The following is a 14,119-nucleotide window of genomic DNA, read 5'->3' as shown; positions in this document are numbered from 1 at the left end:
GATTAAAGCATTAGGCAAGAAATCAAGCAACTCTTATTCTAGTCCCACCTTAGCCAGCGAGATAAACTTGGCCCACCCACTTCTTTTAGTCCTAGCAATATGACCCAGGCAAACCACTTTCAAAAAAGGCTGCCAAAGAAACTGCAGAGAACAGTTGCCAGATGTCAAAACTGACTCAAAGGCACAACTTTTTCCTTTGTCACTGCTGCTCTGCCAAACAGCTGATTGCCGGGCGGGCGGGAGCAATGCAAGTCCACACTCACAGCCAGCCTCTTTGTGTCTTTGACTGCACCCCTCTTATTGCCTGCAACCATAGAGGACCACCCCCCTGCCCCCTTTGGGTACCATAGTTTCTTTCACTTTGGGGCTCATAATTAAGTGACCAATAGCAGGACTGTAAAAGTCAATGAGTTTCATGCACATGGTATTCATTTTTCTTCCTCACATTATTTTGTCACCAGGATCTTTTCACCTTATTCACCTGATGTTTGATGACTATGTGTTGTACTTGTTAGAATCACTCCATTGCCAGGAGAGAGCCAATGAACTGATGAGGGCGATGAAAGGAGGAGCTGGAATAGGTAAGGTGGTTCTCTTGAAATTAATCAGTCCACCCCAAATATTGTCTATATTTGTCATTATGGTGGAAAAAATGTGGCCATGGGACATCTGTTTTTCTCTGTGGTACACATGACAAAAATCGATTGGGTACTGGCTGGGCTCACACATTATGATAAGCCATAATGCCATTTGCCTGGCTTTGTTATATGATCCCAGTCATCTTGATTTCTGTACCCTGGGTTATGGGTTAATACTCAATGGTTAGGAAGAGGCTTTGCAGGCAAAAACTTCTTTGTTAGAGACTCTGAGGAGCTGTTGGCAATACTGGGCTAGATGAACCAGTTTCATAAATCAAAAATCTACAGTATACTGTATGAGCTTTCCTGTAGCATGTATCTTGTCTAAATCAGGACAAAGGAAAAGCTTGAGTCTGCAGGCTTGAAGCCTCTTATTGCATAGAATTGATCAGGTCCATGCTAAGAAAGCTTTAATTCCCAAGTAAACTGCTGTGGCATCTTCTCTTCACTATGTAAGTTCTGTAGGGCAGGAAGAACTCCAGTTTAGCATTTGTAGCCTTCTTCCAGCCCTGGATCAACCATTAAGCAAAATACAGTAAGCATGTGCTTAGGGCACCAAGGGAAAGGGAACACCACAGAGTTTTCCCCCTAGCTATCATGCCCTTCATCCTTTCACTGCCCCACTTGACTTTAATTTAAAAAAAAAAAAATTGTATTTGCATTTTTCCCTTATAACAATTTTGTTATGCATTAAAAAGTGTTGGAAATTTGCATTTTTCTATTGCCCTAGTTATAAGTAAATAAATTGCTTATATTGTGTGCTGCTATTTAGTGTTAAATAAATAAACATTTTTAAAAAAAGTTTATATTTAATATAATTGTGGGGTCCAACCTGGGGATGGCTTGGAAGTAAACTGAAGTTTTAATTTCTTATTTCATCTTCAGTACTCATTGACTCTTAATGTCTTGTCAGTTAAGCAATGGAGGGCCAAGCATATTTGGGCTCTGCTTAGGGCATCAGTTGGCATTAATTCTTCTGTTTGATGAGATTTCTGGGTTAACTTTGTGGAATAAGTAACATGCCCACCCACCCCTCCACCCCCCCACCCAAGCATACAAGCCCAAATCCCAAGCAATGGAGAAGAATGGACAAAATAATGATTTTTCAAACATTCTGCAGCAGTAGACTGTTAAACAAACATTTGGAAAATGCAGAGACTATTCAGTTAAACAGACACCCCTTCCTTATGTTTTCGTATTTAAGGGCATGGGAATTCAGTTTGGGGCGGGGGGTGAATAAGGTCATGATTATACCTGCATTTGTGTATGTCTTCCTATCTCCTCTCTTTTAAAAGGCCTTTTTAAACTAAATGTTGTACCCAAAATGAAAACCAAAAGTAAGTATTTATTTACTGTTTGAAGCGGGAGATGGTAAATGGGCTCTGGTCTAGTGCCCTTCCTATGCACCTGGAATTCCTACAAACTGCTTTACATATTTTAAAACTCCCTTTGCCAAGGGCAAAATGATTACCAGAGGAGATTCTAATATGTTTATAGACATAAATGTAATTATGCTAATATATATTCAAATTTTTAAAAACACAGCAATCTCTTAAATTAAAAAAAAAATGACGAAAAACCATGGCTTTATTGGTAATTGAAGAGTAAAGAATGTTAATTTTAAGGATTTTTCCTTTTTTCCTTTTTCCCCCTCATCATCATTAAAGCTGTTAAAAATTGGATTTTATTTCTTGTATGGGCAACTTGGTCTCTTCTAGACTGGGAAATATTTTAGGCACAGAGCATGTTCCAAAATTGAATTCATATCAATTTGTTTCAATTTTTAAGGTTTTTTGCTAACATAAACAAAAGTTGAAGTAAAAAAAGAGACATTAAGGGCTAATATGCTGATACATCATATAGAGGGGGAAGGCTGATCAACAACTCCAACCATGTCTTCAAACTTTTCTTGAGGCTGCTTATATAAAGCTGTCTCTCCTCCTTTAGCAAAATAACAACAACATTGTTTCCTGCAGGATCAGAAAGGCACATTAAATCCCATTTGCTTCCAAATTACAGGTAGTCCCAGTTTAAGAACGAGTTCTGTTCCCAAGGTCTGTCCCTAAGTCGAATTTGTATGTAAGCCAGAACAGTGTTATTGTATAATGCTCTGTAAGTACTATTGTGTAATGAACTTGAACCATTGTGTAGTTAACTTGAATTTTGCTACAAAAGGCTCTGTTCTTAACTATGGATCATCTGTAACCCGGGCGTTCTTAACCCAGGGACTACCTGTACTCTCAAATGTAGCTGCTATTATACAGTAGCATTCACAGAAGATCACAATTCCCATGTCTGCACCAGTCTTCTACAATTTGGTGCCTTGCAGTTGTGTTGCATGAAATTCCTGTCATATCCAGGTAGCTTGGCCAGTTAGCTTCAGCTCTCTAAAGCCAGACTTCTTGTTCTAGACATTCTCAATGCAAGTGGACAGTTTGCCCTTTATTATTTATTTATTTATTTACTAGGCACTCTTGCTAAATTAATTTAATGTATTTGATTTAGGCTTATTTGTTTTATTAGCATTATTAATTAATAAATGCTAATAAATAAATACATGTATTAGCAATAAATTATGGATGAATTGATTTAGGCTTATGCTCAGAAGACCGTCTCTTCACGCGTGACAGATTTTTGGACTGAAGTTCCCTGCAACAAAGTAAAGTCTGCTTTAGGAGCTTACAATATTTGTTTAGAAACTTATTGAAAATGATAAATACGGAAAAAAGAATGCCGGTATATGTATATCATTCTAAAGTTTATATTTTCTTCTCATTTTCCTCCTTGCTGCAGTTGAAGTACGAGAAGAGATCATAGTGGCAGAACCTGTTCCATCCAGTCCCTCCCCAGTTGCTTTCTCTCCCGCGAAATCTGCCACCTCGGTGGACGTTCCATCCGTACCTTCTCCTATAAGCAATCAGTCCCCAGAGTATGCTGGCATAGCAACCTCCACAGGTTGGTAAGGCTAAGGACTGCTTGTTTATACACTTTGGAAAGAATAATGCTGACCTCAAACTGGGAGGGAGAAGGAAGGAAGACATTTTGGTTATACCCCAGATTTATACAGAATGAGAAACAGAATTCTTTAGTGCTCTCCCATCATCAGTATAATCAGTGAATTATAAGGTACAGGGTTGCAATGTTTATCTTTCTTTTTAAGAGCACGCCAAATACTTTGGGTAAAACTGGAGGCCAGGTCAGGGATGGGATTTGCTGATTTAGTTATTTACAAAATTTAGATTCTGCCCAACGCCAAGGGACTCTGTGTGGCTTATGGTAAAGATAGAAAACAGTAAAAAGAAACCAATGGAAAATCCCATGCATTTGGACAGCACACCCCCTTGGACAGAAAACATCACCAATGAGGCTCCACAAATACCCTAGCCCAAGGCCTGGAAGAACAGCCACATTTTTAAAGATTTCTGGAACATCATCAGGTGGGAGCTCTGGGGGGATATAATTCCAGAGGACAGGTGCTGCAACAGAGAAGGCACACTTCCTGGGTTACAATAGATGGTGTTGTTTGTTTGAAGGGACTCAAAGCACACTGAATCTGTCCAATCTTACCAGATGGGCAGAAACCATGGGAGATAGCACTGTTCCTCAAATAACCAAGCCCTGTGCCGTGAAGGGCTTTATAGGTCATAAATTGCACTCAGAAGCTAACTAGCAACCAGTGCAGCTCACAGAGCAGTGGTGTCACATAGACATACTGAGGCATGCCCAACACCACCTATGCTGCTACATTCTGGACCAGCTGCAGCTTCTGAATGGTCTTCAAGGAAAACCCCATGTAGAGCACAGTACAGTAGTCCAGCTGTGAGGGAACTAGGGCATGAATGATCATTTGGAGAGCCTCCTGATCTAGGAATGGGCACAACTGGCAAACCAGATGTAACTGGGCAAAGGCCCTCTTGGCTACAGCTGTCATATGCTCTTTGAGCTGGAGCTATGAGTCCAAGATACCCCCCCCCCAGATTGTGCACCAGTCATCCAGGACTAAAGATGGAAAATCCCCAGATCTGGGGGAGGCAAAAATCCATAGCCACTCGGCTTTGATAGGATGGAGTCTGGGCCTGTTCCTCCCCATTCAGATTCACACAGCCTCCAGACACTGGGACAGGACATTGACAGCATCATTTGGCTGACCCAGGATGAGATGTACAACTTGTCAGGTTCAGCCCAAAGAACTCCAAGAGACAATGCAAATACAGTTCTGTTGCGTATATTAGCTACAACCTCCAGACAGAAAATCTCCCCAGACTGAACCCTAGTTCCCAAGCCAGCCAGCCACAACATTGTGAATTCGTTAGGGAGGTGCCAGCCTCATCTTCTTGAACTTCCCACGCTCCTGCTGGGGGCTAAGAACATACTTATCTCCCTGAGCCTGGCCTTCATAAGTCCATTCCATCATACAACTGCATACACAATATGCATAATCTGCATATTCATGATTCTGGATTCTGAACCAATGGATGACCTCCTCCAGAGGTTTCATGTAAATGTTGAACAGGAGGGGAGAGAGTATCAAGCCCTGAGTCACCCCATAAATGAGCAGCCAAGGGTGTGACCTCTCCTGCCACCAACATCAACTGTAAGTAGCCACCAAGAAAGGAGAAAAACCATTGTAACATGGTGCCCCCCACTCCTACCTCTGCACCCAGTCCAGAAAGATACCATGGTCAAAAGGCTGCTGAGAGTCAAGGAGTACATGGATGGACATACCACTCTCACCTCGCTCTGAATTTTTGCAGCCCAAATCTCATAACTCGACTCTTAGAGAATATACTGATGTTTTGCATGGGCTCATAATCACTTTATATCTGGACCCCACCAAAAGATAGGAAAACTCGATTATATTTACTCATGAAGAGAAAGATTTGTGATTTGAGTGAAGTGACAGTAGCACAACCTACTTTCCATACAGTACTTCTCTTCCAGTCTGGCTGAATCAATTTTTACAGAAGAATTATTTCCAAGAACCTTAAAAGAAAATCAAGTGAGCACATTAAAAGATAAGCCCATTAAAAAAAGGTACATTTGGAATGGAAGGAAATAAGATGGATACAGAGTTTCAGTAACTGGTATTCTGTTGTTCTAGTTCCATCCCCACTCTTTGGTCATTTTGGTCAGTCTTTTCTACAGATTTTCCAGCTCTACAATATCCTTTTTGAGTCGCAGCAATCAGAATTTCCTCCCACAAAGTAATGAAAGTGGCCTTAGAGAGGAAGTGAATGCCATATGCAAATGCCTATAATAAAGTCCTGATTACCACTTTTGCTAGGGAAAAAGCTGGTTTGGAAGCAGGCAGTTTGGAGCACAGAAACGGTGCATTGCTGCATGGGAGGTGGGAGGGTAAAGACTGAATACTTTTGGTCTCTGCCAATTTTTATTGCTCCAGTGCTGTCATGCCCATTCACTCACCTTCTGTGGACAATTTGCAAGTGTACACCTGTCTGGAATTTGATTAGAGGCAAGTAAACTATTGCAAGGGAGAGGTGCATTTGCAGTAATCTCTTCCTCAGTCTGACCCCAGCTGCACCCTGGGGAATACTGAAACCTTTGAAGGGTTGTTCATCTTGTGGAAATGGCATTTCCACAATGGCACAGCATACGGTGTGCATGCATAAAGTCCCAGGATTTTGAGTATCATATCAGAAGAGAGTTCGATCTCTTGCAGTGTCACTTTCATTTTCCCATTTTTTCAGCCTGACTTATTTCTGCATCAATTTGCCTCAGGGAACCAAAAACAGGCTACGCAAAATTTTACATATATTTTTATATGCCCAGCCCTTCACCCAATTCATATCTTTGTATGTAATTTGGTCTAATGTGGGCATTATCACAAATGCAGGTTCTTGGTGTCTTGCACACATTTTTTATCGGAATGTATTGCGAAGTTTGGAAAAACGCAAATACAAATAATTACCTTTCATTTCTGGGATTAATTCTGGATGTGCCAATTAGATAAATTTATGGGGATGGAATAAATTTCTCTTGCATGCCACCTTGTGCAAGAAAGCTTAAGAGTAACAGTGGCTAAATGTAGACAGCAAGCACTAGGTCAGATAGAGTAATGATCTGACTCAGTTTATGAGAGTTTCTTTTTAATCACTTAAGGGGTACTGAAATATGATATAACAAACAGTTGGAATGCTTAGGAATGCAATTATAATAAATAGTAATATGGTGAATATGTTTGTATAATCTCTCAGGCTATAATCAAGTTTAGTTCTGAAAAAACTGCTACACCAGCATTTCTCAGCCTTTAGCTGACAGGCAAAAATCTGATAAAAACATGCTGAGTCCTTACAATCACATCTGGAAATAAATTGTACTGAAAGCAAGGCTGGCTGGGGAATTCTGGGAGTTGTAGTCTACACATCGTAAAGTTGCCAAGGCTGAGAAACACTGTGCTATACACTGTATGTCATGTTTTATTAAGCTACTGCTGTATAGCGGGAGTATTAACTTTAATCTTCAGCCTTCCCAATCTGGTGGTCTTCGGATGTGTTGGACTACTATTCCTTGAATTTCTAGCCAGCACTGGCTAGGAATTCTGGGAATTATAGTCCAGCACATTTGGGGGATCTAGAGTGGAGAAAGCAACACACATTAACTATCAAGCCTTCCAAACTACAACTTCTGGAGACCTTTGGTAATCAGGCACGGAAAGGAAATTAACTCATCCTGCTTTTCAAGGCAGCACACTCCTCATAAAGGCTACCATCCGTAAATTGCTCCACTATAAAACCTCTGGGAAGATATAGCCGCCTTATTCTTTAAGTCTTTCTTGTACAACTGCTGTGTCCTGAATAGCAATAATTAGGCCTTAATTCTTGAAATTACAAAGGCCTGAATAATGATTGTTCAGACAATACCAATACCGCAACGAAATTATTGCTTGTCTGGCTGTTTCTCCTCATTCTCTGTCTAAAGGCTGTGATTACTCATTTGCTAGCATTGCTCTGCTTTGAAGTACCCCTGCCTATTTACAGAAACCATAAAACTTTGTCACTGGATAACTATAATGTCGCAGGCTACTTTTCAGTGGGGTGTTTTAGCTGACAGGCAAAAATCTGATAAAAACATGCTGAGTCCTTACAATCACATTTGGAAATAAATTGTACTGAAATCGATGACACTAACTTTCAAACGTGCCAGGCGGTTGGGATGGGTGCACTAACTATTCTGGGAAATCATACAGTGTTTGCCATAAAATGACACTTTCACTCTGTGATTTTTAGTTGACTGATAAAGTGAAAAAATGCTTCATTTAAAATAACTTCCTATTCTAATAACTTCCTATTCACAGGGATTTTACATCTTGGTTATCATCTCTCTACTTCTTCGAGTAGAAGTACCTACCTAACTTTCACTGATCTCAGTAAAATTAAGCAGTAGACTGTCCACAAGGTTTGGTCAAAAAAGTCAAGATGGCAGCCATGATAGTGAGATAAAAGTTCTGTACACATGACACACATAAAAAACAGGTGGAGCTTCATACTGTTATGGCCTCCATCTTGATTTTTTTACCATACCCTGTGGATACCCCTGTTAAGCAGCATTGGAGTTTGTTGGTTCTTGGATGGGAGAGGAAGATAATAACCAACAGTTTCTGCATTTTCACTTAATGGACATACAATTACCAAGACTTCAGCTTGGAGTTTTTACCTCTGTGCCTTCAAAAGAAGTGATTCTGCAGCATTTACCAGCTGATACAGTTCTACAAGTTCTGTGTGGCCTTTCTGTATAGAATCTACCTTCACTACCACGTCTCCTTACTGTGCAACATTAATGTCAGGAACAATATATTCTGAGCATATACAGAGGGTCTTTCTTTTGACATTTTAACCCCTTTCACGTAACACATGAAAATCATTTTTCCCCCACATTTTATTAGATCATATTTTACTATAGTTAGCTATCTTTGTTATCTTAGTAGAGAAATGTAATGTGTACAGTTTCAAGCAGCTTGGTTTATGAAGTTAATCAGCGGTGTCTTCCCTACACAAAGCTTTCCCAGTCCTGCTCTCAAAGTTGTGTAACTACCTAGGATTCTGGCATTCACCATCAGGTCCAACTCTCTCTCCCCTCCTCCTCCTCCTCCTCCCACCGTATCAGGACTCTACACGATCTACAGACTATCCTTGCATTTGAGTTTAATGGAGATTGTAAAGCATTTGGAAGCTAACTGGTTCCTTCTATTTTATGTAGGGGCCATGCAATCCTACACATGGTCTCTCACCTACACTGTAACTACAGCTGCTGGATCACCTGCTGAAAACTCTCAACAACTGCCTTGCATGAGAAATCCTCATGTTCCTCCTTCATCTGTGACCCACAGGATACCTGTTTATCACCATAGAGAAGAACATGGGTAGGTTAATTTTTTTTTTGAAGAGGGAAGGGGTAACCAAGCATAGAATACCCTTCCCCAGCATGGTCCCCTCCAACAATTAGTTATCCAATTAGCCTCAGTCTGGGGACAGGATCATTATATGAAGTACAGTTCCAAGACTCTTCTGTATTTTTTCAGGTACACAGGAAGTTATAACTATGGTACTTATGGAAACCAGCACTCCCACCCGATGCAGAGTCAGTATCCATCTTTACCACATGACAGCACTATTTCTGCACCCCTCCATTACTCAGCTTATCACAGGAACTCTTCACAGGTCAGTGTCAACCCCTGCACAACAGTGTCACAGCTAATTAGGTTAAATAAGACATCCATGGGGCAGCCTTAGGGAGGGTTTTCAAAAAAGGCAGGGTGGTAGCTGCAACCACAAAATCAAACCCTGCCCCCTTTTTACATGTAGTACACTCAATATTTGATTATTTATTTGCCTTTAAGTAGTGTTGGTTGATAAGAAAATTGGCAAAGTCCTGACAAATACAGGCTATAGATTTTTAATATTTATGAACGTTAAACAATTATACTTTTAAAGAGGAACTTCCAAGGAACTCCAGATTTAATGTGTCTATTTTCCACAGTGGTTTACAGCTTCTGAGCAGAATAAAATGTATTTGTGAACAAAACATGATTTTCTTTCCTTTTAATGGAGCATGGATGGGAGAATTCTCAGGTTCAGAGCACTTGCACCCTTCACCCTGTTGAAGTTATTTGTATCCCATGACCAGATCATACTCCCTTGTGGACAAAATGTACAGTTTGCAGCACAGCATCTCTGAGATGTCACCCCTAATGTTTGGGTGGCGATAATGCTAAGATTAAAATTGCTTCTGCTTTTTTTCTTTTGGACAGACCCCCTTCACCCAGTAGATTTACCACAGACCTGCCCCTGTGCCTTTATCTGGAGCCTGACAGAAATTTAACAGATAAAACTTTTCCTGCCTGCATTGTCCATGATGAGAAAGGCTTCACCTGCTACTTTCAGCCTGCAGTTAAAAGCACAGAAGATCAAGTGGCAAGCTTAACACCCAGGGAGGAAAAGATTTAGTGAAGTTGACTATATAACCCATGTGCATTCAAGTTGTAAAGATAAACAAGGAGTTTATGGTGGGGTCCAGACATCATATAAAGCCATACAGAGATTTATTTGGTTTCAGCTTAGAGTGTTGCATGAATCCAGCTGTAATGATTTATAAACCATGGGTTATGACACAGGTGGTAAACCTGAGGCCCCAAGGTCACACGCAGCTCTCAAAATCTTTTGTGTGGTCCCTTCTAACTACAGTTACTAAAATTGATAACATGGTTACATACCACCATGAGGTAGAAAAACACATGAAAATTCTAAATTATTTTAACATAGTTAAAACAAATTTTTAAAAAACCCTTCCCCCAAGACTAAAAAAACCCTTGTTCTGTCCTGCCCCACCCACTGTGACTTTTGTTCTTCCAAAAGTAGTTAAGTAAGGCCTTCAGTGGACAAATGTCCCCCTTCTGTGGAGCCAGCCCAAGTATCAGTACTCTGAGCAAGAACTGGGTATGATTCAATTTCATTCTGAAATCACCAACTGAATTTCAATAGTCCCATCATATATTAAGTGAAAAATGGAGAAGCATTAGACATGGAAAACAAGAGTTGTAATATTTTATATGGTCACCAATTAAAAAATCTATATTATGTCTTGATTTTACAATGTACTTTCCATACTATCTAATGTGCATTTTTTAAAAGACCAGTGAAATATATTACAATACTGTAAGGCTAAAGATTTGAACAATAATATTTTGTTTTATATCAGAGATAGTGCATTTACTAAAATATGAATAAAACTTATAATATTAGAGTTGCATTCAGAAGGAAAATATTGTTGCTGTTTGAACAGAGACACCTTTCACTCTTTGCATAATCAACCAGCAAGCTGAAGGATAAGAATAAAGAGATTATTCTTCAGACTGATCTTCAAGAACTCAACCTTGGTTGGGTGGAGGAGACATTTAAAATAGCATTTTCTAAAATAATAACGGGAAAGAACTAGAGCTCATTTTAAATTTCGGGGAGAAAGGGCCTTAACAATAATCAGCTTAAAGTCACCCCAACTTAAAGGGACTAGTGTTTCTTGTCAAGTTTCAACGGCATGGGGATGGCAAGTGAGTTGACCCAGAAAATGGTAATTTCCTGTCAAGGGCTCTCCAACAAACGTCGCCTTTATACTAGGCAAAGATCACTAGGCCCCAGTGTTTTGAGATCAGCGTGCTTAAGCACTCTTCATTAAACCGGATGCGAAGTGTGAAAGGTGATTCAGACTGCTTGGGCAGGCATCCGCGCAGATGGTGAAGCCTTGGACACTCCAACAAGGCTGAATAGATGCTTCACTGGTGGAGTTAATAGGCAGGCAGGGTCCAAGGCGGACTTTAAAAATATTGTTTCTCAATAGTCTCTTCACTGGAAGGAAAAAGAAGGCCCTGACTCATTTGCAATTAGCTGACCTACCGTTACAAATCTTTCCGTGCTGGGGCTTCAGCCATCACAGATTTTATTGTAAAAATACTACATATTTGCAATGCCATATTATTTTCCAGCAATTATTCTTTTTTATATTCATGACACATTCATAAACACAGCTGCATCAACGGGGGGAGTGACAGGGTTGGCCACACAGAGAAACAACTCACTGTGTCCCTGTTCCCCTTGTTTTTACAGTCGTTTATTAGCCTTTTTTTTTCTGCCTGGGCTTGCTTGCCTTGGAATGTTAATGAAACGGGGAATGGCAGATCATCAAATCGATGGCAGCGTTTAAGGAGACTCTTTTCTTGCACTGCCAATGAGAAGGAAGAAGGATAGTCCCTGTGCAGAGTCCAAACCTCCAGAGACGAATGCTGGCTTCACAAATTGTACTAAGCAATAGTCAGGTGTGTTTGGGTATGGCTTTAAAATGTGTTGAGTAAACCCAACTACTGCGATGTTTAAGCCATACTGTACGTCCTGCTGCATTGTGCAAAATCAAACCACTGTCATCACTCAATAAACAACTATCTGTGCTCCTGTGTGTCATAGTACCACAATCTAGAGCAGTGTTTCTCAACCACAGCAACTTTAAGATGTGTGGGCTTCACCTCCCATGCTGGCTGGGGAATTCTGGGCGTTGAAGTCTGCACATCTTGAAGTTGCTGAGGTTAAAAAACACTGATCTTGAGTAGAAAGGTGCCATTCAAATATACATCTTTTATATTTGTCAAGATTTGCCTCAGAATTATATATTGTGTCCTGCCACAGTGAATGCTGAAAGAAATGACTGAATTATCTTTTTTATTTATTTGTATTTATTGAGAATTTTACCTATTGTAAAAGTCAAATCTAAAGGAAAAGATAGAAAAGAAAGAAAAGAAGAAGAAAAAGGGGCAAGAAAAAAAAGGAAACTATAGTTATGAAATATGACTTCTGAACTTCTCTTCAACAGATAATTACAAACTTATAATCCTCCCTCCTAGATGTTATACAGATCCCTTCAAGCCCTCACTTAGTCCACATCTTTTTTAATCCTCATACCCATAAATCATCATATCATTTTTTCTTTTTTCAGCAAAAAAGTCCATATAAAGTTTCTAGTCTAGAAATGACTGAATTATCAAATACTATTATGTCTGATTGAAAATGGGTTTTTTTGGAACTAGGCCCTTTTCACTGTTTCCAAATAAAAAATACAGTTTTCAAGTCAGGAGATACAGGTTCCTGGTGGACCTGAAATCTGGAGCAAAAAGGGTCTGGAATGAAGATGGAAATGGTGAATGAAAAAAGTTCTTTCATACCAAGGCTTACTCCCGTACGATGGAATTTGCAGCTTCCTCCAATTTACTTGCTTTATCATCCTACTTCAGTTGTAAGATTAGGATCTGTTCACTTAGGGATTCATTAAAGCATACAATGTAAGTAGGTGTGGCTACACATTTGCAAACAATTGTATGTGATACTTTATGATACAATGTGAGGTGTATTTATTATTTTATAGTAATTGTAATATCAAACATTTAATATTTAACTTAGGTGTTTGCTGATTTGATAGAAGGGATGGATTTATTGTATACTGAGTTAAAATTCCCAGAACAACTTTGTTTTCCCTTGAACAATCACAGGTTTTTGTAACTCTGTACTGCACACCATAAAACGTTGAGGAGACAGCTTGGACAGAATTTGAACCTTAACTCTTATTTTATTTTTTGTGGTTTTCTTTCCGAAATGTAGATGTGTGACAAACTTTTTCACAATGTACTTTCATGTCTTTAGTACCCTTTCAATAGCCCGTCTTCACGGATGGAGCCCTGCTTGATGAGCAGCACCCCAAGACTGCATCCATCTCCAGTTACACCTCGCTGGGCAGAGGTGCCTTCAGCAAACCCTTGTTATACAAGTCCACCCATGCATTCCACAAGATATGGAAATTCCAGTGACATGTACACCCCATTAACCACACGGAGAAATTCTGAATACGAGCACATGCAACACTTTCCTGGCTTTGCCTACATCAATGGGGAAGCAACCACAGGATGGGCAAAATAAACCTGACTGGTAATAATATCAATCCTTCATATTTAATAAAAACAGACAAAAAGGTTTATGCCTGCTAGTAGAGTAATGGAAGTCTTATGTGGACATTGGTAATGACCATGAAGATGGGAAAGATCCCTGGGTACATGACTATAAGCATGGCATGCTCTAGGCCAGTGCAATGGTTCCTCCAGGCAAGCAAGATTTTAGTGCTGCTATTAAGCATTATGTAGGCCCAGGTGTGCCTTTTATTTTTGTGTTTTTTTCCACATGCTGGAAAACTGCCCTGAATCAGTTGCCATCTCAGTTGTCACTGAATGTTCTCCATCTGCTTTGCTTGTTCATAAACCTGCAATTGCAGTTGAATATATCTGCATCAGACAGGCCTATATTCCTCAGAAAAGCATGGAAATATAACGGACTTGAAAATTATCCAGTCTGGTCATCAAAAATTACATGTCTTGATTTAATCATCCACATTGACACTAAGCAACCATAAAAAAATCCTCTCATTTTCCTGTT

General features: G+C 39.8%; 1 protein-coding gene across 1 annotated transcript in view; it reads left to right on the top strand.

Moving 5' to 3' along the window:
- The window catches only part of RFX4 (regulatory factor X4), an 84,304-nt gene extending 70,695 nt beyond the window's left edge, over nucleotides 1-13,609 (top strand). The window contains exons 16-20 of the mRNA XM_088141514.1: nucleotides 462-581; nucleotides 3,432-3,593; nucleotides 8,856-9,018; nucleotides 9,178-9,316; nucleotides 13,337-13,609. Of these exons, the coding sequence (XP_087997640.1) occupies nucleotides 462-581; nucleotides 3,432-3,593; nucleotides 8,856-9,018; nucleotides 9,178-9,316; nucleotides 13,337-13,609 (857 nt within the window). The remainder of the gene's footprint in view (nucleotides 1-461; nucleotides 582-3,431; nucleotides 3,594-8,855; nucleotides 9,019-9,177; nucleotides 9,317-13,336) is intronic.
- Nucleotides 13,610-14,119: the final 510 nt, after the last annotated feature.

Source organism: Python bivittatus, unplaced genomic scaffold (genome assembly GCF_059951505.1).
Source record: "Python bivittatus isolate LINGU-HERP-01145 unplaced genomic scaffold, Pbiv_v1 ctg000330_np1212, whole genome shotgun sequence".
NCBI lineage: Eukaryota > Metazoa > Chordata > Lepidosauria > Squamata > Pythonidae > Python > Python bivittatus.
This window is presented reverse-complemented; position numbering and strand designations above follow the sequence as displayed.